The 25789-nt window shown below is 39.0% G+C and overlaps 1 protein-coding gene across 4 annotated transcripts in view; it reads right to left on the bottom strand.

Annotated features, from left to right (window-relative positions):
• The window catches only part of NSMCE2 (NSE2 (MMS21) homolog, SMC5-SMC6 complex SUMO ligase), a 277542-nt gene that overhangs the window by 196585 nt on the left and 55168 nt on the right, over positions 1-25789 (bottom strand). For all 4 annotated transcript variants that reach the window (XR_012514171.1, XR_012514172.1, XM_010344246.3 and 1 more), the window contains exon 3: positions 19892-19998. Coding sequence is in view for 2 of the 4 variants with exons in the window: in XM_010344246.3 (XP_010342548.1) it covers positions 19892-19998 (107 nt within the window). In the remaining 2 variants the exon portion in view is untranslated. The remainder of the gene's footprint in view (positions 1-19891; positions 19999-25789) is intronic.

The following is a 25789-nucleotide window of genomic DNA, read 5'->3' as shown; positions in this document are numbered from 1 at the left end:
TCCCGGTTTGACCACATCAAGCGGTAACAGATAATGGAAGACAGAAACAACTCCATACAGGCAGGACCACCAAGGATGCAAAGCCCCCTCCCCTACCCCTACGAATGATAGTCTACAGTGTTGTCAGATAAAAGTGACTCAGATGAAAATCTACAATTAGCTGAGAGCTGGCTGAGGGCAAAAAGAACATGGAATGAATGTGTAGTGGAGGAAGGGAATGAAAAACACCAACTTTGGATTCAGACCCAACAGCAAAAGCTAAGACTGAAGTATCTACGTACTCATATGTCTTCCTTGGCCTGACATAGACACACTTCTGTTTTTAACTAATTTCCCCTTCTCCTTTTCTCCTAATATTTTATAAAAAGAAGTTGGTGGCTCACTAGTTATAGAGTGACATAAGGGAACCTCAACAAAAGGAACAAGCTCAGCCCAGGCATCCTGGACTTCAAGCTGGAAACAATACCTGGTAAGATGTGTCATTCCCCCTTTTGGGGAGGGAGACAGCATGTTTTTTGCTTTTAGGAAAAATAGCTGCAACACGTTAGGAGGAAACATTTTGTTGTTGCTGCCACTGTTTTTGTAAATTTAAGTCTGGGAAAAAGTGCACACAGAGGTTGAGTAGCCAAGCTTACCTGTCTAGAACTGTTTGAACACTTATCCTAAGTCTGGGAATTTCTCACCTTGGGAGTGATTGATATTTCACTGCAGTAAGAACCAGAAGTTCACTCTCAGCTTTCCCTGTAGCAAGAAGACAGATATGCCACCTTGGTCCTTTGCCTCTGAGATTTTAATTCTTGAGAATGACTCGAGGGAGGTGCAGTATAGAAGGTGCTGGCCACAGACCCTGGAACCAGATTATCTAGGTATTTAACCTTTAAATCCCAGTTCTGCCTTGTATTAGCTGTGTAATCTTTGGCGAGTTACTTCACCACACAGAAAATCAATTTCTTCAACTATAATCTCCTTAACTCTTGAGTACTAAATGAATTAATGTAGGTAAAGAATTGAGAGTTTTAAAATCCAATACAGAAGCCACTAGCTATCCAGGGTCATTAAAATCTAAATTAATTAAAAGTAAATAAAATTTAAAAATTGAGTTCCTCAGTCACACTGCCAAGTGCTCAATAGCTGTACGTGGCTAGTGACGACCACTCTGGACAGAGCAGAACATTTCCATCACTGCAGGAAGTGGCACTGGGAAGTGCTGACTTAGAGAAAACTTTCTAGTATTCAGTAAGTACCCAAATGATAACAGCTGCTATTATTATTATTGGTATTCTTATGGTCACATTGTTATTATTACTATTATTATTATAGCAAGTTTAAGATGTAGCCAGACAAAATCTGGTAGAAGAGACGAACAAGTAAGAAGGAATTTAAAAGCTGTAATCTGATCAGAATTAACAGAAGTATTAGTAGCAGCAGCTGCTCTCTACTGTTTATTATTGGAAAGGTACTGAGGTAAGCACTTGATAGAGATTATTTTATTTAACCTTCTCCCAAACAAATAACATTAGAATGAATACATCCTGCATGACTGATTAGAAACTGAAGCTAAGGGGAGGTCTAACTGCAAGGGATCAGAAAGCTCAGTACTGGAGCTGGGAGTCACCACTGCATTAGCAGGTCTGTTATATCACTACATCCATGACATAACTACTGCCCTAGCTTCAACTATTTACTTAGCGCCTATTAGGGGTCACACAAAGCTCCAGATGCTGGGAACACAGCAGTCAAGAGACCAAGTTGCTGCCCTTGTGCAGGCTGTATTCTACTTGAGTAGAATAATAATAAGAAAATACTTAACTAGCCAAATGGTAGTAAGTGCCACGGACAACAATTAAACAGAGTGGAAATGAGTGAGCTCTTCTATGATGCACGGTCAAGGCAGGCTTCAATAAAAAGATGACATCTGAACCAGAGACCTAAAGAAAATCAGGGGGTGAGCCACATAGTTGGAGTCTCAGAAAAAGGGGAGGCAAGTAATAGGAGACGAGGTCAGAAGTATTAATCAGAGTGTGAAGTGGGACAGATGATGGAGTCCTTTAGTTTTTACTCTGAGAGAGATGTAAAGTTTTGCACAGAGGGGTGAGAAGTTTTGATTTGCTTTTTAAAAGAGGATCATTCTGGCTGTTACGATGAGAACTACTTTTGGGGAAGAGGAGCAGAAGCAGGAGACTAGTCAGTAGGTGCTGCAGACATCCAGGCAAAAGGTGAGGATGGCATGGATTAGGGTGATGGTAGGAGAACCAGTGAGAGGTGGTCAGACTCTAAATACATGTTGTAGGTGGCTCACGCCTGTAATCCCAGCGGAGGCCAAGGCGGGTGGATCACCTGAGGTCAGGAGTTTGAGACCAGCCTGGACAACATGGTGAAACCATATCTCTACTAAAAATACAAAAATTATCCTGGCGTGGTGGCGCATGCCTGTAATACCAGCTACTCAGGAGGCTTAGGCAGGAGAATCGCTTGAATCTAGGAAGCAGAGGTTACAGTGAGCAAGATCATGCCATTTGCATTCCAGCCTGACCAACAGAGCGACACTCTGTCTTTAAAAAAAAAAAAAAAAAAAAAAAAGAATAAGGTTCATTGATGGACTGGATATGGGCTGTGAAAAAATTAAGGAACTAAGGACAAGTCTGGATTTTGGTCTAATTAAAAATGGAATAGTAATATTGCCATTTTCTAAGATGGGGAAGTCAGGAGAAACAGCTGGTTTTGGAGAAAAATAAGAGTTTCGTTTTGGAAGGTTAAATGTGCAATGCCTATGAGAATGAAAAAGCGAAAATGAAAAGAGAGTTACATGTCTGAGATGTGGTTTAGGAGGACTGGGTTACAGCTACAAATGCTATGAAAAATGATTAACTTCATGATGTTATGAGAGCACATGAGAGGAGTCCACTTGGCAAGCATAGGTGGGATGATGTCAGTGAAGGCTGTAAGAAAGGAGCTAGCCTCAATCTGTGAAGAGTGAGAAAGAGTCAGTCTTTGGAAATGAAAAAAAGAGCACTCCCAGTAGACAGTGCGTGCTAAGGCCAGAGGCAAGAGGATGTTCCAAGAACTAGCGTAAAAGAATAGCGCAAAATGAGACTTGACAGGTAAGGAGGGGTGTATCCCATGTAAGGAAGTTTGAGCGTAATGCTGAAAGCAACAAGGAAAAACTGAAGAACGTAAAGATGTGGAAAAGGCAGGCAAAAAAAAAAAAAAAAAAAAAATCAAATTTTCACTTTCGAAAGACCTCATGGGCTACTAGATAAGAAATACAGACGAAGAGAGCAATTGTCTGCAGCCAGTTCCCAAGGGGGCTGAAGACTATGAAAATGGGAAGGGAGGTAGGTGAATTAATTTGAGAAGCAGGAAAATTTGGAGATTGGATATAAAATATGAGGAGCTAGGATAATGAGGATGACAACCAGATTTCTGATAGAAACTGGGTGGATGATATTACCATTTACTAAGTTACGGAATCCCAGGAGAAAATCAAGGAGAAAACTTCACTGTGGGACATTGAACTTAAGGAGCCTACAGCACATTTAAGTGGAGAACGTCAAATCTGTCATCACGTTCATGTGTGTGGCTCTCAGATGAGAAATCTAGAATGGAAATAAGATTTGGGACTCAGCAGCATAAAGAGAGCAATTAAGTTATGAGCATAGATGTTCTTTCTCAGGAAGAGTATGCAGTGTGAGAAGGGAAGAAAATCAAAGAATGGGTAGAAATAGCAAGCTTTGGTGGGTGAAGAGATGAAGCAGGATCTACCAAAGAGATTACGGAGGAGTGACCAGAAGCTAGAAGAAAAAAAACAGATGTGTTGTCATGAAAGTCAGGGGAAAATAAAAATTCAGGAAGGAAGGAGCAGTTGTCAGTAGCAGAGAGGTCAAATAAGAGAACAACTGAACAATATTCTCTGGATTTGTTACTAGGTGTGTAACCCTGGGTGAGTCACATAACTGTCAGCCTTAGCTTCCTCATCTACACAAAAATGCTCTTATTATCTACTATACCCTGGTTGAGAATACATGGTAATGTGTATAAAGCATCTCAGTGTTAGACACACTAGGCACTACAAATAGGCTTCATTCCTATTACCATGTATCTTGTCTGTCAGACAGGCAGGCCGAAGTAACAAGAAGGACAAGGGTTGAAAGCACCAGCGTACACCTGCAGTCTGAAAGTCTGTGTGCCCTCCAAATTCATATAATGAAATCCTAACCCTCAAGGTGATGGCATTAGGGCGTGAGGCCTCTGGGAAGATATAGAGCCCAAGGGTAAAGCCCTCATGAATTGGACTGGTGCCAAGATCAAAGAGGCCCCAGAGAGCTTGTCTGCTCATTCCATCTTGTGAGGACATAGCCAGAAGGTGCCACTAAGAACCAGAAACTCGGACCCCACTAGATGCTGAACATGCTAGCACCTTCATCATAGATTTCCCAGGTTTCGGAACTGTAAGAAACACGTCTGTTGTTCATAAACTACCAGTTTATGGTATTCTGTTACAGTAGACCAAATGGACCAAGACAAATGGAGTCAACAGACAATTTGAGAAAGGGCAACTGGGAGAAAAGACTAAATACAGTCTTTTTCCTTTTCTTCCACTCGCCTCCCAGTGTTTCCATTCTCACTCCTTCTAAATGCAGCTTATAACACAGAAATTCCCAAGAGCTTGTCAAGGAGACCTATGTAAGCATATCTTAGTATTTATAAAAATACAATATTTTGCTGACATTCACTAGAATCTTCATGAGCTTGTGATGACATTATGCTCTTAAGAAGAGGCAGCTTAAACTCATGAGCAGTCCATAAAAAAATAAAATAAAATCTTTCATAGATATTAAAGCCATCAACTAGTGATTTCAAATATTCTTCCAACTGGTTTTGAAATGATAAGCCAGGTAATGTTTATCAAATGAAATACCCTAACTATATGATTACAGAGACCTTTGAACAATCAAACTGACTTTCAGCTTGGTTTCGACATTGACAAAATGAGTCACAGAGAAGTTTCCCAGATGGCATTCAACATATACTTTCCTATCAAGGATTAAAGTTCTGTCTACCCTTTCCTGTCCTCACCTCCTCAAAGACATCACATCATGTGGAATTGAGAAAACTTCCCCCAATGCTTGCATTTCTAATATAGAAAGCATGTTTCCTAAAATAAAAAAAACATTCTTAAAAGAAAAAAATAAAAGAATTCCACTGATTTTTCCCCCCACGTCTAGCCTAACTATTCCCATCCCTTTAGCATAATTTCTTTCATAGCCTCTTTGCCTTAGGATTGACTTTGCAATTCTTTTAATACAACTTTCAATACACAAAGCCTGTATTATGTTCTATGTTCCCTTTCCTAACTGCTTATCCTGTTTTATATCAAATTCAAGATTTCTATCAATCAAATTTCTAACTAACGAGAATCTCAACTTTCTTCTACATATTTAGATAAACCTTTTACTACACAACTCAGTAGTGGTTGTTCATACCAAAGCTTATCTGGTGGTAAAGAGCCATCTTGCACTAGAATCTAAACAATTAGTTACCAAAGGCACAGTGAAAGAAGTCTGCTTTGCTCCAGTCTTTGTGTGAGATTATATGTGGAGGGAAGATGAGGTGGGAGACAGTGGAGGAGGAATCCACATACATGGTGCTGTTTTGTTGTTGTTGTTGTTGTTTTGAGACAGGGTCTTACTGTCACCCAGGCAGGAGTGCAGTGGCACGATCTTGGCTCACTACAACCTCCGCCTCCCAGGTTCAAGCAATTCTCCTGCCTCAGCCTCCCGAGGAGCTGGGACTACAGGTGCGTGCCACCATGCCTGGCTAATTTTTTGTATTTTTCTTTTTTAGTAGAGACGGGGTTTCACCATATTGGTCAGGGTGGTCTCGAACTCCTGACCTCGTGATCCGCCCACCTCAGCCTCCCAAAGTGCTGGGATTACAAGTGTGAGCCACCGCGCCTAGCCACATGGTGCTTTTTTTGAGACGTCTTGCTCTGTCACCCATGTTGGAGTGCGGTGGCACCTTTTTAACTCACTGCCTTCTTAAAACTCCTGGGCTCAAGTGATCCTCCTGCCTCAGCTTCATGAGTAGCTAGGACTACAGGTGCGTGCCACCAGGTCTGGCCAACTTTGTGTTATCTATCCTGAGGAACGTAAAAGACTTGGGAGGAGAATGGAGATGAAATAGTGCTAAGTTTAACGGAAGTCTTTTCTTACTGAGGCACTCTAAACCAGGAAGACAGCTGGGATCACTACGGAGTACCCCAGCTAGATGGTAGCAGAAGCATCTTCCCTAGGTTCTCCAGTCACACCCTCCATGAACTAGAGGATCTTAAGAATCCAAAGAACTAATTCAACAAAAAGACAGGAAAATGGGAATTGTTTTCCTCCTTCTGTTCTTGCTAAGCATCCATTAAAAAAAAATCTATTTAGGGCCAGGTGCAGTGGCTCACACCTGTAATCCCAGCACTTTGGGAGGCCAAGGCAGGCAGATCACTTGAGGTCAGGAGTTTGAGACCAGCCTGGCCAACATGGTGAATCCCTGTCTCTACTAAAAATACAAAAATTAGCCAGGTGTGGTGGTGCACACCTGTAATCCCAGCTACTTGGGAGGCTGAGGTATGAGAATCTCTTGACTCTCTCGGGAGGCGAAGGTTGCATTAGGCTGAGATCGTGCCACTGCACTCCAGCCTGGGTGACAGAGTGAGACTTTGTCTCAAAACAACAACAAAAAACCCAAAGCAACAACCACCACCACAACAAGAAAACCTATTTAGTATGACTATAGTAACTGAAAAGATAAGCAAAAATATCTATTTTGAGATCACAACATTTTTTCAAATCTATGAATTAACTTCCAAAATGCCAGGAGTTTTCTAATAAATAGTAAGTCTAATTTCAAATCCCTTGTATTTACACTATACCACGTGTCTACAGCCCAGAACGAGGGCAATCGAAGGATATGAAGCTGAATCCCTTCCCTGTTATCTCATCTCACCCAACACAATAAAGTCTATGGAATTACCAATACTCCATCAGTTTATTAGTGCTCTTTATCCTTTACCTGCTCTGTTCACTCTCATCTAGCAGCCTATTAAATTCTCTGGCACTGCCTTCTCTATAATTAATATGGCTTCCTGATATTTGATGTTACTTCCCACTAGCACACCTATCAAGTTGCCTTTCGCCTTCTAATTCTCCTCCGTTTAGAAAGATTTCCTGACCAAATGAAAATAAATTCTAACTATCACAAGCCTAATCAAAAAACTGCTGTATTATACATAAATTAGAACAATAAACAATATAAAAACCACATTTAGATACTTCATAACCTGTAGAGTACTTTTGAAAATAATGTATATAATTTTGATAATCAGTGATTAGAGAGATTAAATAACTCCTCCAAACCAAACAATAGGTGATGGAACTGAGACTATAGTGTGGCCACCAACTCTGCAAATAGGTAATACTATTTCATAGGGCATTGTAAGATAATATCATCAAACCACTGTTTTTCTGGATATGATAACCACCCAGTAAAATCCAGATCTTCTGATTATAATCCAGTTTCCTTAATTCTTTCATATATTTTACTCCAGAAGTGCTGAAGAAGGCAGCAGTCATTGAAAAATACCGTCTTATATTAGGATGACATTTAAACATTTTTAAACTGGCTTTCATATTCTGTTTTCCAATTTAATTTCACAACCACCTTGTGTATAAAGATGAAAAGAGGCAATTATTTTCTGAATGCCTGCTACGTGAGGCCTCATGTCTTTTGAAGGAACAAATTAAGTACTTTACCTAAATTATTTCATTTAATCCTTGCCACAGCCCTATGAGGTATCACTGTTCCCTTTTTACAGATAAGGAAAAGTGAAGGTTTCTGAGGACAAGTCACTAACCCACTATCAAAGTGACAGGCAGCGGAGGAACAAAGGGAAGGCTAGGTCTTCTGACTCTAATTGCAGTATCCTTTTCACTGTTCAGTGAAACATTTTTACAAGTCCCATATAATGCCACATACGGACCTTATCACTGTCTTCTGTCATGGAGACTTATCCCTCACTACTTCTAAGACTTGATCATGAGCAAATCTGTAGGCTAACTTGGCAAGAAGGAAACAATTATTCAACCAGATAACTGAATATGGCCTGGCTCATCGCAAGCACTGGAGACATGTCAGCTAGGCTTCAAAGGGGTGAATAATGCTGGCTATTCAAAAGTTTTTCTTTTTGTAAATATAACTGTTACATATAACAATATTCTTTCCTTCAAATAGTTCTTTACTTTTAATAGAATCCCTCTCCAACACATGCCACATCAGCATGGAGAGTCACTTTTTATTTATTTTATTAATTTTTTATTTATTTTTATTTATACTAAATTTCCCCAAACGTTACCTTTGAGATATTTACAATAAGATATGTACAAAATCATAAATATACTTTATAACCAAGACTCCCTAAAAACATTCTTACTCTCAACTGAAAACTACAACTCAAAGTGATTTCAATGAATAGCATCCACCATGAAACAGAAATGTCACGAAGAGAGCCTTGACTTACACGTCAAAACACTGAGGTTCAAGTCTCACCTCTTGAGACTAACCAAGCAATCTGAACAAGTCCCTTAATCTTCTTGAGGCTCAGAGTCAACAACAACCACCTTTTCTAACTTTGTAAGGTCACTGTGCTCATTAAAGGGACTGGGGACCTTAAAGGGCTTCTCACCCTTTCACTGAGAGAAAGAAAGTTGGTTTAAACATTTGAGTCAAAGGGCCAGGAGACTGAAGTATGAACTGACGATATTTACAAATCTGGCTTAAGCAAGCCTTGTGCAAATATTGAATAAGTGAGGAAGCTAGAAGAGAGGTGGATTCACTATGTTATCCAGACCTGGGCTAAGGCCTCTAACATACTTGAAACAAACACCAAGCTAATATTCATACTACAAGTGGGCTTTGTTAACAGCTTTATAGAAATTGGATCATGATGAACAATTTGTGGTTAAATCTCTTTTTTCCTTTTTATTGGCTAGTCTGGAAACACGGCCACTGAATGTTATTTTTGTGGGAAACTGTGTTCCATAATTTGATTCAGAAATCTAAACACTGGGAATGTACTTTTCCTCCTCCAAGAGCGAACAGAGACTCCCTTCCCATCCTTGTTGGTAGAATCAGGAAGTTTCTTTCACTCTTCAGTCTTGTGGCCTTTCAGATATGGGTTGTCAAGTGAGGACTGCATGTGGTAACTATATAACCACCTTTCACTTTTGGAGGTGGGGGCAGTCGAAACATTCCTATCTACAATCTTGTTTTATCTACAATTGCCCAATGAGGTGTGTAGGACAAGTACTATTATTACTCCATTTTAGAAATGAGGAAGCTGAAATACAGAAGTTACGTGCCTTGTCCAAGGTCACGGCCTGGTAGAACATGGATTAGAAGCCAGACCTTTATTTCCCAGGTAGACATGCTTATCAATCAAACACCAACTGCTTACAAATGGGGAGAGGGAAGGAAAGGGGATTATGGCTTATTCAGGCTTTATTTTTAAACTCATTATATATGGCTTTGTGAATTTTTATTAATTTCATTTTTTCATTGCAGTCTAATGAGTTAGTCATGAAAACCATCAGATCAGAAAGTTTACATTTTAAAATTACTTATTTACTTTTCCTTTTTTTTTTTGTAGTTTTTGTGTTTTTTTTGTAGAGTCAGGCTTTTTCCGTGTTGCCCGGGCTGGTCTCAGACTCCCGGGCTCAAGCGATCCGCCTGCCTCGGCCTCCCAAAGTGTTACAAGCACAAGCCACTGAGCCTGGCCTTAGAAAGTACAAACTGTTTAACATTATTTTGTCATTTTATATACGGATGTTCAAATTTAAGTGCCTCATAATAAAGTGACTCAGTGATGAAGCAGACCTGGTCTACACCAGTCATTTTTGAACCATTACATGAGATTTCTGCAGAACTCTTAGGGGGCAGGATGATAGACAAGAATAAACCTTTAGGAAAAGGATGACTAAAGTCAAAAGGTAAATGTGAATCTTATACACTTTTTCCTTCCAGTTTAAGCTGTGAGTTGGGAAAATAAATATAAGGAAAGTTTATCACCATTTTTCCAAGTTTAGGTGGTTTGGAAGAAAGAGTTCACCAACTGAATGAAAACAGCCCGTGGCATATATTTTTGTGGTAAGAGAAAAGAAGTTAAAAGTTAACAGGACACAACAGTAAGACCTTGCCCTTACATAGCACTCTTACCTCCCAAGTACTTTCACATAATGTTATCTCATTTTTTTAATCAAGAAATCACTTTAAGACAGGAGGGGCAGATATTATTACTAAGTTGATTTTGCAAACGAGCAGTCTATGAAAATTGCTTATGACCACACAGCTATTCAGTGGGGAGGCATAGAAAAACACCCATTAATTAAATTTGACTCTAACATTAGACAGTTTACCATTGTAACAGGACCATATATGACACTTTACGTTATAAAGCCAAAACAGTTTAATTCTATATTCTGAGACAGCAGTTCCACTACTATTATAGAAAATGTAGTATAACATATTCTGTTTCACCTACATTATTTATAGGTGCTTTAAGCAGTAACAAGAATTGCTTCCAAGAGAAAATTGAGCATATGATGCTTTCGCTGAAGCTTTTAATTTTTAAACAATGTTAAATTGTTTAATTGTTAGTAAAAACAATTTTTTTTTTTTACTAACTTCCTGAGAAGTATTGCTGTAGTGTTTCAAAACATGGCCTAACTATACTTCATGTGTCAAATTCAATTTTTTATTTTGCAAGAGAAGAACTCTCTGCATATATCCAGAATTTATTCCACTTAAAGTTCCTATTTAGTATTTCAGTTGGGCTTCTGTTTCATATACGGGGCTAAAATAAACCTTAGGGTGACAGAGAGTGATCTGATAGGTTGAGAGGACTTGATTTGGGGTCCCAACAGCACTCCAAGAACCACAAATAGCTGAGGCAACTGGAAGGCAGGCAGAGAAGCATGTGAGACCTTGCAGGTGTCAGTCAAGGGGAAGGTAAAAAGCAGGCAAGTCAGAATGTCTGGAAATCAATCGTGTGGTGCAATCATATTCTACTATTTCTGGTTATTGTTTCCAATTTTGTTTGTTTTTTTTTTTTTTTTGAGACAGACTCATCTAAGCTGGAGTGCAGTGGTGTGATCTCAGCCCACTGTAACCTCTGCCTGCTGGGTTCAAGCAATTCTTATGTGCCAGCCTCTAGAGTAGTGGGATTACAGGTACGTCCCACCATACTTGGCTAATTTTTGTATTTTAGTAGAGATAGGGTTTCACCATGTTGGCCAGGCTGCTCTTGAACTCCTGACCTCAGATGATCCACCCATCTCCCAAAGTGCTGGGATTACAGGTGTCAGTCACCACGCCTGGCCTTTACTGTTTCCAATTTTAAGTAATACTGATTTGGTCTTTCTGAATATCAGTTTCCATAAGAAGATAATTAAATGGTTATTTTAAGATGAAAGTTAGTGGGGAAAGGCCTAAACCTCAAGCTTTTCTACACTTATTAATTACATGAAAAGTGTGAGGATGGAAGAAGGCTAATCTGACGATCTAAAATAAGGGTTTAATGCTGTAAGTGGACTATGTCCAGTGTCAGAAATAACCAGGAGTTTGCCGTGTTATGGAACATTCATATTATTTGGGTAATTCAAAGAACTAGCTGCTAGGATGGCCTGGTACCACCGAAGTAAAGAGTTTAATAATCACACTGGGCACCTTAGTGCCTACCTGGAGTACTGTGGTGAACCTGGCCCTTCAAAGGTCTATAGGCCTTTCCTACCCATTCTGCTGCTGCTACGTGTCTCCTTCCTCTTCTGTACGCCCCTCTCTTCATTTCCTTTCAAACATTTCCTTCTCTCTTCTTTCCCGTATCATCACTGCACGGAGGGGTCTTCTTTGCTTCAAACACAGCAATCACAGCATGTTTTTAAAAGCTGTCCCTTACTCTTTTTCACTGTTGGAGGAACGCAACGGTGAAAGGTGAAAGGCCCTTTCCTGACCTCCAACATAAAAACATCTTTAAAGGGCCAGATGCAGTGGTTTGCGCTTGTAATTCCAGCATTTTGGGAGGCTGAGGCAGGTGGATCACCTGAGGTCAGGAGTTTCAGACCAGCCTGCCCAACATGGTGAAACCCCAGCTCTACTAAAAATAAAAAAATTAGCCAGGCGTGGTGGCAGGTGCCTGTAATCCCAGCTACTTGGGAGGCTGAGGTGGGAGAATCGCTTGAACCCAGGAGGCGGAGGTTGCAGTGAGCCGAGATTGTCTCACTGCATCCAGCCTGGGCAAGAAGAGCGAAACTCCACTTTAAAAAAAAAAAAAATTCAAAACATTTTTAAGGGTCATACAGGGAGGGAGTCTGACATGCTCCTCACTTTTCTGGATGTCAGAAAAACTCTACCACAGACTGCTGGACCTATCTTATAGTCTCCTTCATAAAATTAGGGGGCTGAAACTACAGCAGCACTTCCCAAAGTGGGTTCTGAAGAATATCAGTCCCTCTTCCAGAGAGATTTTCTAGTTAACTAAGTTTATAAAATTTCTGAATATCCTCTTCCTTGGGAGAATCACGCTGCATAAAAGCACATTAAAGGCTTTGGAGTCTTTAAGGAAATTCTTTTAATCAAGCATTCCCCAAACTTACTTGACCACAAAATCCTATTCTATTATAGTTATTCACATCCTGATTAATTAGTATTATGGAGCAAACTATTGAAAATGCTGCACTAGAGGCATGTTAAGGCCCAGTAAAGTGTAACTGTTCATAATTCTGATTAAAACTCAACATTTAATAACTCCAAAACACTAAGATGGATTTCTATAAAATAACCTGAAAATCAGTCTCAATATAACATATTTTCACCTATTAGGAGCTATGTTACTTGGTAACCTAAGACATTTTATATCTAGATTATTTTTATAGAGGCAATTCAATTAGTGGAACACTATATTTAGAACTAATTGTCTCTATCTCTGTTTATTAGGCAAAACGGCAAAACGTTACCATACACAACCTTAATTTGAGAATAACTATACAGGGAGTTCTAAACCACTGAAATAGAAGTTAATTACCAGTAATCACAGAAATAGACACATTCCAAGTGGCTGAAGAGTGAATACCTAAAGTCAACTTTCTTTTTCTGGTTAATTTCCACACCTGGGCAATGTCCCTATAGATGAAAAGGTTCATATATAACTCATTTGAAAACTTTTGACAAGAAAGATGTAAGAGTTTCCATCACTGTAGAATGCCAGATGCAGGGAGTAGAGAAGAGGTGAGTCTCCCAGTACTTTCCCCTCTGGCTCGAAGAACTTTCACTAATTTCACTTTCCTGTCACTTCTTACCTTCTTGCTATTCTGCTGACAACAGTAATTTATCTCATGCTCAGGAATCTTCTGTTCTCAAATTTTATAGCCACTGAATGAATTTCCCCAACCTTCTTCTTTTGTCAATGATTCACAATGCCTAATAGAGTGGGGTGTATTCTTACATTCAGTCAGTAAGTGATCATATATAATAGGTTATATCCTGTGGTCTAGAACTGCTTTCAGACACTATAAAATAAATTATTAGCTTTCTAAAGGAGAAATTCTTCCCAAATTTGGTTTAACTAAAATGGTAGCTTCCAACCTGCACGCTGCTCTCTAGGATTTCACGTTAAAGCAGTGGGTATTAAGGTAAGTGTACAGTAAGAAAAAGGCACAACTTATCAGGTGATGAAGGGTGAACAGCAAGGAGGCACAGGGAAGTGCTATGTCAAAAACAGTCAAAACTGGTTGCATAATGACAGAGCCGAGATAAACTCTACCTTTGACCCACCATGTTCCTTTATGATATCTAAGATTGCTTTGGTTTCAACAGCATACTCAAATACATTTCTTCTCTTCTAACTCTCAACATACTAGTTTTAAAAGGCATATGAAATGTTCAGGTTATCATATCAAGTGAAAAACCACACTACATGGGGCATACCCATGAACCAATTTACAAAAAGCAATACAAATGGACCGATCTAGCACCTACTTGCTCCAGTTAAGAAGAAAAATATTCTGCCTCACCAGGCTTCTGGTAGGAATTGCTCTAAAACACTGACTTAAAGAACAAAAACAAATATGTGGCTATAATCCAATATAAATGCTTTAAAATCTTCTATAATCTATAAGATGCAAGTAACATAAAAGAGGGTATTAGAGGAAAGTGAAGACAGACTTAGATTTTCCAATAAATTAACATTCAGAAGCAGTAAATACCAAAAGAACAAAAGGTATAGGTAAAGTCTGAAAATTCTTTTTTTGAAACATCTTTTTGAAAATGTTTTTAAGAGATAAAATTTCTTAAAGTAAAACTACACAATTAAAGATCATAATAAAAAACAATAGACATTGAAGTATAATGTGACTCTCAAGCTTTATTTTTGCTAAACCCTGAGACTATACTTGTCACCAAAATCATGAGAGGATGTATACTTTTTTTTTTTTTTTTTTTTTTTTTAAGAGATGGAGTCTTGCTATGTCATCCAGGCTGGTCTTAAACTCCTGGGCTCAGGCGATCCTCCTACCTCAGCCTCCCAAGTAGCTGGAACTACAGGCTTGTGCCAACACACCTAGCTGAGAGGGTGTATATTTCACCATCAATTGCTAAATATATGTGACACTAATCTCTGAACTTGCTGGGTCATTCTCATTTTGCTACATTCCCATCATTTTCCTTGTGAGAATTAAGGTTATAAAAACATTGCAAGGACTACCCCCATGATAATGGTTGGATTTGTCATCTCTTACTTGAAAAAGCACATACCTAGAAATAGATGTGAGGATTCTCTGAACTAAACTGGTGTTCACTCTCCAAACCTACCCTGAGCAATTTGAAGCCCACAGTTTGGAACTATAGGTTTAGTTTAAAATAATCAGAAACACATAATCAGAAACACACAGTACTACCGCTGGGTTTATTCAATATTTAGTAAAAAGTCTCATTTCAAAAGAGAAAACACCTGTTTAAGAGGTAGAATATTAATAATGAAATAATTCTATGCCTGTAATCCCAGCACTCTGGGAGGCCGAGGTGGGCGGATCACAAGGTCAGTTCAAGACCAGCCTAGCCAATATGGTGAAACCCCATCTCTACTAAAAATACAAAAACATTAGCTGGGCATGGTATCATATGCCTGTAGTCCCAGCTACTCTGGAGGCTGAGGCAGGAGAACTGCTTGAACCTAGGAGGTGGAGGTGACATTGAGTCATGATCGTGCCACTACACTCCAGCTTGGGTAATAGAGTGAGACTCCATCTCAAAAAAAAAAAAAAAAGAAATAATTCTTAATTCAACTACTGCCATGACTTGCATAACTAAGCATAGTTCCTGGCATATAGTAGGCACTAAAAAATCTATTAATAAATGAATCACTGACCAACCTGAGATAGGTTACTCAACTATTCCATAAACATTAACTTTCTATATATAAAGGTAGGCCTTTTCTGGGCTAATTTTCACAATAAGTCTTTGAATTGATTAAGGCACTCTGAAACTGAATCATGACAATCAGAAATAAGGTGCTTCCATTTCATGCAAAAGTCACAGAATATATCATACTCCCCATGTTGAGACTCATCTGACTTGAATCTTAAATATCATTTCCTCCAGAAGGGGTCTCCCAATTCTTCCCTGCCCTGAAGACATTATTGCCCCCTGGGTTATTAATTCTCCCTGAACGCTTTATTTTTAATTTGTAGCACACACCACAACAGTAATTAAATAACATTTGTAAAATATTTGTCCTCTGTTCTGTACTTCGCATATCCTGAGGTGAGGTCACATGGACCTTGCTGATTGACTTCCTATTTCTTGCAACCAGAAGTGCCTGGCACATGGCTGTTCAGTAAATATTTATTCAAACACTTACTTGAACATTTATTCAAATGTTGATAAATTTATTCATTTATTTATGAAAACTCAAAAACAAAATGCCAGCCAATAGTGTCTCTTCAATGTACTGAATAAAAGCACAGGAAGCAAGGGAGGAAACATTAGGTCATCAGAAGCCTAGCTAGTGTTCAGAACATCACTGTTCTCAGTATGAAACTGAGAAAAGAGTTTTTCCGTGGCTGTAATAGTGATTTTTAAAAAGTATGTATCTGTGTACCATCTTACAGCTCTCAAAACACTTTTATGATGTGTAGTCTCATGACTGAAAAATATCAAAAAAGTTCATATAGAACTCTCTGAGGATCTAAATGAAGTTTTTAAAGAGTTGTGACAGGTATATAACCCATTTAACCTGAAAGTTTTTATAAATGACTTAGAGACTGTATGAGAATGTAAGTGTTCACTTCATAATATTCTCTCAACAAATTAGCTGGAACGAAGTCCTTTTTTTTTTTTTTTCAGTTTCAAAGGACTAAAATAGACGCCAATACCAAATAAAATCTTCAGGCACTGCGGACTATAGGAGCTCTATTTTCTTGAGAGGCAATGGAAGGCAATCCGAGAGCTTCAGCTAATTGCCAAAGGGACTTCCCAGGGATTGTTGGTAAGGTGACCCACACCTCTAAGGTTCCAAAGTAAACTTCCAAAACCTTTTCGAAAGGAGCTTAATCTTCAGAACTCTAAGAAGATGAGAGTGGGAGAGAGTGTCTATTTAAATAATAAACTCAAACGCTCTTTAAAGATTATAGAAGTTTTAAAATCAGCTTTCCATGACTACATAAAAATTCATGAACAGAAAGACCACAGGGTAGATCCAAATCTAGGCACATATTATAGTAATGGAAGTATCGCAGCTTGCAGAAGTCTATGACAGAGCAGTGGGTTACATGCGACCTGTATGGGTTCCCATTATGTGCCTTTAAAAAAAAATCTTATTTAAAACAGCTCATTCACTTTAGAGGCTATGAACACCTCGTGCAATAACTTAAGTAGCTTACACTTAATCCTATATGACTTTTGAATTCCACAATAGGACAGGTCAAAGCCAAAAAAAAAAAAAAAAAAAATACCCTGAAATAAAGCAAGCAAAACAAAATACTTGCTTTTTAGAAGGTTTTGATCCATTTCTCTAAGGAGTTCTGTTTGGAAATCTGAGTTTGCAATAACATGTTATCTTATAACCCCATCAAATCTTATGAATGCCAAAGTGTTTTGCTATACATTATCTAATCTGATTCACATAACCATTCTGTGAAATACACAGGGCAGGAATGTTACAGACAAAGAACATGAGGTTTCAGGAGGTTAGGTTTCTTGATCAAGGATCATAACTTAGAAAGTATAAGAATCAGGGCTGGAAAAGCTTCAGATCCCTAGATCATTGCTGTTTCTGAACAACTGTAGCATCCTGGCCCCTAGCCGCTGTTCACTCTTCATCCCTCACCAACACAAGCAGTAAGATAGCAGTACCCTTAGCTTCAAGAACATAAAGTGGTGTAAAACATTTCCCTCAAAATAATAGTCATATGTCGATATAATGTCACGTCTTAGAAACCTTATGAAATGATGATTTATTATTCTTGGTCTGGTAATCAGCTTGCTTAGAGAGCATACCTTTGCATCATAAAAGAAAAATGTTTTTCTTCCTATAAGACCAGGGACCTTCCTGACAAGCATTGGAATCACTAAATCCAAGATGTTCCAGTCTATTCTAGTGTAAGGTTAGGGCTGAAAACTGAGATAAAATAAATGTTGCTAACTACTGAGTGTGGGAAAGGGAGAGAATTTTTAAACTTTTTAAATGAGTGACTCAATGTCCTGAAGGGGAAAGAATTCAAATTTTTTTTTTTTTTTTTTAAATACAATCTTGCTCTGTTGCAGAGGCTAGAGTGCAGTGGTGTGATCTCAGCTCACCGCAACCTCTGCCTCGCGGGTCCAAGCAGTTCTCCTGCCTTAGCCTCCTGAGTAGCTGGGATTACAGGTGCATGCCACTACATCCAGTTTATTTTTGTATTGTAGTAGAGATGGGCTTTTACTATGTTGGCTAGGAATCTCAGGTGATCTGCCCACCTTGGCCTCCCAAAGTGCTGAGATTACAGGCGTGAGGTGCCACACCCAGCCAAGAGTTCAATTCTTTAGGTAAAAATACTTTAAGTCTCTGTAAATCCTACAGTTTAATAGGAAAAAAAAATCAACATAAAGTTCTTTGACTTCATGAAAAATCTTGTTTTCTTATCTATAATATACACTGTGCTACTGCATTTGCACGATATGAAAGTTAAAGATAGAAAGGCTTATTAAGTAAGCCCCACAGAATATAAGGGTCAAAGCAAGACTGATCCATATAACAGCACTAACTCTAATCTTTGGTAGTAAACATTTGTCTTATTCTTTTAAGTCAGTGTTTTTCACCCTTGAATACATATTAGAATGAGTTTTTAAAAAATACTGGTGCCCTAATCCTGCTTCAGAGTAATGAAATCAGAATCTCTGAGAGTTCAGAAACTGGCTGGTTCTAGGGTTCAGCTGAAATTGAAAGCCTCTAGTCTGAGTGCTATTCAGTTTCAAATATGATGTCAACATGACGTCACTGCCATATTTTCCTATAGAAGAAATATGTAAGACCAGGACTAACAGTCACAATAGCCAGAAATATCAAAATCTTACAAGCTGAATGAGTTTATTACCTGGATATAAGGAGATATTCTGAAAGTTGGTCAAATACTATACTTAAATACAAACCATTAAAAAAAGCTTACTGGCCAGGCACGGTGACTCATGCCTGTAATCCCAGCACTTTGGGAGGGTGAGGTAGGTGGATCACAAGGTCAGGAGCTCAAGACCAACCTGGCCAAGATGGTGAAATCTTGTCTCTACTAAAAATACAAAAATTAGTTAAGCGTGGTGGCGGGTGCCTGTAATCCCAGCTACTCGGGAGGCTGAAGCAGAGAATTGCTTGAATCCGGGAGGCAGAGGTTGCAGTATGCCGAGATAGTGCCACTGCACTCCACTGTGGGTGACACAGCAAGAGAGACTCCGTCTCAAAAAAAAAAAAAAAAAAAAGAAAAGAAAAGAAAAGAAAACAAAGCTTACTATAACTATATAATGCTCATTTCATTGGCTTAGGTATTAAACTTTATTTAAAAATGTATCTTACACTGAGTAGTTGCCGATCTTGTAAAATACTTGATTTTTGGAATTTTCCCATAGCTGTAAGTAAGAAAAGGCAAATAAAGAAACCAGAAATACAAGACACCCTATTACATAGGTATACAAAATCAGTTCAACGGGGAGTTTCCACTGCTCAGAGGACAAAGGACTTCTCAGAAACATTACTGCAATCGTATTGCTCATTTCTTACTCAACACAGTACTACTGAAAAGGATGTTGCCATGTTCCCACCTTAACTGTCTTATGTGTGGTTCCTGTGACAGCTGGAGTCAACAAAGATAAGTTTGGCTTCTGGAAAAACCAAAATACCGATCTTCTTTATTTTTAAACTTGCTCTAAAACCTTCCATATTATCTGATTCTAAAGAATTTGGCAATAGATGGGTATTAGTTAGAGAATGAGTAACTAAATCTGGCCTCAATTTTAGGCTTAAGCAAATAACAATAAAAACAAGTTGCATGCAATTTTTAGCATTTTATAAAAATCTACTCACATTCAAAGAAGGCTTAACTAAAATTTTGAGACAAAAAAATAGATTTAATATGCTAATCAATCTAAGTAGCCTAGCCAGGAAAATATTTAGAATTTCAATTTTATGAGACTTCCAAATTAAGAGGAAATTAATAGCTGCTACACTAAGGATGAGGAAACATTAAAGGATAGAGAAGAATTTTGATTTTGTGTTTCTATTTCTTGGTCAGTGCGTAATAAACAAATATATAATCAGTGAGTGGCATAAACTTACATGATTTATCATAGATTGAACAGCCTTTACATAATGGTTTAGTTGCCGATCCATTGCAGCAAATTCAACCATCGCCTTGTCCATACTATATTCACTACTCACTTCAGCTGAAAGAAAAAAAAAAGCAATTATTATTTTCCATTTAAAATGCCATATCTGGAAAAAGTTGCATCAATATAATCTACATCGGTCAATGTCTAAATATCTTTGTAGAGATATTACATCTTTTAAAAAAAATCCCCTTACCATATGGTGCTTCATTCAAAATTCTAAGAATATACTCAGTAGAAGACAGCTCAAAGGCAGCTGCAGGTTGGAAAGAAGACTTGTACTCAGGAGTTCCAGGCTGCACCCTTGCGGATATGATCTTACGTCAATCACTACACCTCTCCCAGCCTCGGTTCCCTCATCCATTACAGCAGCTCAGTCTTATATCTGCTGCATAAACCGTGAAGGATTACTAAAGGGCAAATAGGGAAGATTTCCCACTTTTAATAACAGTGAGCTAGATTATTTGGACCAATCTTCCTAATGAAAACAACCAAAGATAGTGGCCGGGCATGGTGGCTCACACCTTTGGGAGGCTGAGGTGGGTGGATCACTTGAGGTCAGGAGTTCAAGACCAGCGTGGCCAACATGGTGAAACCCCAACTCTACTAAAACTACAAATTTAGCTGGAAATCGCTTGAACCCTGGCAGCAGTGGTTGCAGTGAGCCGAGACCGTGCCACTGCATTCCAGCCTGGGCAACAGAGTGAGACTCTGTCTCAAAAAAAGAAAAAACAATCAAAGATATCAGATAAAGTAGAAAAAATAAATAAATCTTAAAAACAAGAGTCACAGGATAATAAGAAATAACCAGGGCAAAATCTAGAATAAAACAAAAATGAGAAATGGGGCCACAGAATGTCAAAGTCACATACTCTCATGTAGTAAGCTGAGATCCCAACTCTTTGTATAAAGATGAACCAAAAGTAATCCCTCCCAGCAGCCTGGGATTGAAGGGAGGTTAGCCTTGGCCATGAAGCAGAACAGGGAAGGGAAAACAAACTTGTTTCCGAAAAACTGGCCATAAGGCAACCCTCCTGGATTTGCAGCCTGGGCTCCCCTAACCTGAGTGATCCAGAGACCCCAGTCTCTGATCTTGGTGGGAGGTGGTCTCAAGTACTCACAGGCATCTGGCAGAAGCAAACATAGCTACCATCTGGAGAAGACGCTCTTAATCTAGGTGTCAAATAATCCCTACAAATAATTTTTGAGAATGAGCAGATCACAGGAGAAAAAGCTAAAACAAAAATAAATATAAAAACAAAAAACCTTACATACCTATAATATACAAGAAAACAAGCCACTAAGAGTAAGAATCAGCAGAAACAGATCCACAAATATTTCAGTTATTGTAACTATATTAGTCAGCATAAGAAACAACGATGTTTTCTATGTTTAAAAAATTAAAATACCCTCAGGGAACAGGAGTCTAAAAAAAGGAACTGGCAAATAGAAGGGCCAGGTAATGTTGTTAAAAGTGCTTTTAAACTGTTTCTTCAAGCTCTAAACATAATTTCATCGATTAGGAAAAGATAGTTAACACAGATCATTAAAATTTCAACTAAAAACTTCGAATTTAAGATAACTAAATGAAAAGAAAATAAAGCTGACTTTCTTAAATCACATTTGGGAATACACCTACTCAGACTGTCCATTCAAATACCTTAGCACAGACAAATGTCAGCTTTTCTTGTCTACTCTGAAGAATAATACCACAGGTCATTCCAAAGCCATGAAATAATGGTAAGTCCAAAACATATACTTTAATTTTACAATAGTCACTTATAAGTATTACATAGACTATCTCCTGGGTTAATATGCTTCTGGTTCCAAGACCTTTTAGCTTTTACTATCTAGGTGGCACCCTCCCCCGGCCCCCAAACTTACATTGAGATATATATATGTAATGTTTAAGAAAAATCTGTATTTAAGTTCCCTAAATTAAATTTATGTTTAACAAAATGGCGCGTGAAAAAAGGCTCAGGTCATATTCCAAATAAAACCGTTAGATCATTAGAGTGAGAGTTTATTATTTTGAAAATTTCTGAATGTCAACAAAATGGACATGCTGCTTAGATACTGCTGGTACCAACATGTTGATATTGCTCTAGATACAGCAACTGTTTGTTAAAAATCATATTGTTTGATGATAAAGAAGTGAATTTTAAACAATTTATATCCTAATGTAATGGATATTTTGTAATTTATTTAGGCATTTCATTGTACTTACAGTTACATTTCAGTAAATGGATTAGGGGTTAGTTTAACCTATATTTTATTTTTTTCATTTAAAATAATGAAAAATAAACTACTGGTTTCATATCAGCCTTATCTAGTTAAAAGAAAGCATTGTTTTGTTTTGTTTTTCTTAATGAATCAGTATATTTTATAGATATTAGATTCTGATACTGAAACTGGTCAAAAAAGTGGGTAAAGCTGGTAACCTGAGCAAAGACTAACATCATAAACTGCTTTTCCAAAATTCTGAATAATTAGAGGTGCCCCAAAACTAAATAGATACCCACTAAAGTATCTGTTGGGAGCAAAAGTCTAAAGCAGGCGTCCCCAAACTTTTTACACAGGGGGCCAGTTCACTGTCCCTCAGACGGTTGGAGGGCCACCACATACTGTGCTCCTCTCACTGACCACCAATGAAAGAGGTGCCCCTTCCTGAAGTGCGGTGGGGGGCCGGATAAATGGCCTCAGGGGGCCGCATGCGGCCCGAGGGCCATAGTTTGGGGACACCTGGTCTGAAGCATAAGAAATGAAAGTCTTTAAGGGGCTGAAATCAGTGGAAACAGAATGTTAGCAATCTCCCTCTGGGATTAAATGAGTTAATTTTTGAAAGTACTCAGAACGTGCCTAAGACCATTCAAAATGCTATAGAAGAACTGCAAAACAGAATAAATAAAGATGATAGTTCTCATTTACAGGGTCCCATATATGCTAGGAAGACCTCTGGTTCAAGGCCAAAGAGACCTTCCTGCAAAGGAGGAAATGGGCAAGGCTTGGGTCAGTTTTGATGACGTAAAGCTTAAGTAAAGAATCTTTGAAGCCTAACTGTGGCTCACAGGCTGTCTCAGTTCAGTCTCCAGGGCCCAAGAATGTTGGGACAAGCTGCTGAAGATCACTAGTGAAGAACAGTGCAGCCTAAGCAACAAAAGGAAGGGGAAACACCAGAAGAGATCAGGAAGGTAATTTAAAAAAGAACTGAGGATCACAGCACATCTGGAAGCAGGGCCCAGTCAGATAACTGTAGTCAGGGGGTCTTGGTCTGCTGTAGCAAGGAGCTGACAGACCAGAGACCTAAGATGAGAACTAGAAGAGCTCCCACAAGAGTATCTTGAAGACAGGTCATGAGAATGTCCCTATCAAGTAACAACCTGCCACAGCCATTTTAATATGATTTTTGTAATTCTTTTTGTTCTTCTTGTTAATCTTTATTTCCTGACTGCAGTAATAAGAACCTGACTTGCATTTATGTTTCTGAAACAACAGACCAGGGAAGGCATAGGGAATCTGTGTCCTGTTCTATAAAAGAAATGAAGTGGGGAATGAAGAGTACAGTGTTTCATGAAAAAGGCAAACAGGTCAAATAAATCTTAGAGACTTTTGGAGGGGGGAAAAGGGATAAATACACAAACACAGAGCTGGTTACTGACTAAAAAGATGCTGGGGGCTGGGGTGGTTGTGGAGGGACTGATCAGCTGGGGGCTGGGGTGGTTGCGGAGGGACTGATCAGCTGGGGGCTGGGGTGGTTGTGGAGGGACTGATCAGCTGGGGGCTGGGGTGGTTGTGGAGGGACTGATCAGCTGGGGGCTGGGGTGGTTGCGGAGGGACTGATCAGCTGGGGGCTGGGGTGGTTGTGGAGGGACTGATCAGCTGGGGGCTGGGGTGGTTGTGGAGGGACTGATCAGCTGGGGGCTGGGGTGGTTGTGGAGGGACTGATCAGCTGGGGGTTGGGGTGGTTGTGGAGGGACTGATCAGCTGGGGGCTGGGGTGGTTGTGGAGGGACTGATCAGGGGCTCCCTTGATTCCACAGTATATCTTCCCATCATCAAAATTCTCCCACTTTCACTGAAAGCCCTTTTTGAGAATATATGCCAAATTAAATCCTACACATCCATCAAGGGCTGAGCTCAGGGTTTACCTGCTTTTAAATGACACCAGCCTAGAAGAATATCCTCCGTCACTTAATTTGTCTTAACACCTACACTACTACATTTTGGCACCATGATCAATCTTGCCTTTCTTATCTGCATGTTTCCTTTCACCAAAGAGATTTTAATCCATTTGAGGACAAGAATGATTTAGTGTTCTTGGGATCCAACAAAGAATTATAGCAACTCTTCCTTCGATATTCTTCTAAGGCCATTATATTTTCATAAATTTGAAAATTAAACTTTCACTAAAATATAAATTGTCCTATCGAAGAGATTCAAAAGAATTAAAATGTAAGAGAGAATATGTGGTATCACTTCACTTGCCTATTTTATATTTTCATTGTGATTTTCTCATAGGAAAAAAGATGGTACCAGCACTGGGGTGGTGGGTAGAAACCAAGAGCAATGCTCAAATTCACAGAATGATGACTCCAGAGAGAAAAGCATTGCTATACAACACTTCTGCAAGTCTGGCATTAGGGAAGTTTAGTGCAGATGATAAAACATGGGAAGTAATGACAAGGATTTTATATGTATATACACATATATTATCTGTAGCTAACAATTAGGGAACACTATTATGTACCAGCACTTCATACTTACATCAAATCTCAGAGCAACGTAAGTTAGGTAGTTTTATTTCCACTTTACATATGAGAAAACTGCAGCAACTTGCTCAAGGCCTCAAAGGTAGTAAGCAGCAGTGTCAGGCCTCCCACTCTGGCTTTCTAACTGCAAAGTCTGTAAACTTGCCCACCTGTGCAAAAAGGTATTTAAACACAAGGAGAAGAACAAGCACCTCCAACTCCTCCATGAATATCCGGGGAACAAACCTTCAGGCAGGAGAAAGTCAAAGACCCAGAGCCTCAGCTCAGCTCCCTGGCGATCTGTTAGCATAGAACATTTCCAAAGGGGACACGAGGCAATGCCACTCAGTGGCTATCAGACATGGATCTGGAAAGCTCTTTCCAAATTCCTTAAAGAATCTGATAACAAAAAGAAAAGGATTTTCCCCCTTTTCAAAGATGAGTAAGTTTTGACATTAGTGAAAACTGACCTTTCATATCAGCAAAGCTAATGTGAAGTGCTGTAAGAGCAATCAAGTCATCCAGAGAATGCTAGGAGAATAACTAAGTCAACTTCAGCTGCTAAGAGGTCAAGCCTGTACTAGGCCAAGAGTACCAGCAGCAAGAGATGAAAGCAGCTACAGACTGACTACCAGACAGCAAATGAAGAGCAGCAGGAGAGAAATGTTCAGGGGTAGGGAAGTACTGGAAGGCTTCAGGTTGTAGAATTACTTCTGAATACAGCTCGAAGTCAAAAATCACTTTTATCAGCCACACATTTGACTCCCGCCCCCCGCCGTCCCATACCCTCTGCCCAGCTCTGCCAAGCAGAGTCTGGGAAACTAGGAATATTCATTCCTTCACTGAGTCATTCTGTAACATTTATTTGAGTCAGCCCTTGCTTTTGTTAATCAAATGAACCTAAATGATATATATAAACATTAATTTACAAAATAAATACATGGAGAAGTCTCACAGTGCCTTGGTGACTCTGTAAGACCTGTCACCTGATATACCAATTAAGAAACTGTTGCAAGAAGTTAGTACAGTAACTAGCTGCCCCCCCACTGCCATCCCAGAAAATCAAGTTCAAAGGACACAGATAATCCCTGATTTACATGG

This window comes from Saimiri boliviensis, chromosome 15 (genome assembly GCF_048565385.1).
Source record: "Saimiri boliviensis isolate mSaiBol1 chromosome 15, mSaiBol1.pri, whole genome shotgun sequence".
Taxonomy (NCBI): domain Eukaryota; kingdom Metazoa; phylum Chordata; class Mammalia; order Primates; family Cebidae; genus Saimiri; species Saimiri boliviensis.
Note: the sequence above shows the minus strand (reverse complement) of the source record. Positions and strands in the feature narration are given on the sequence as shown.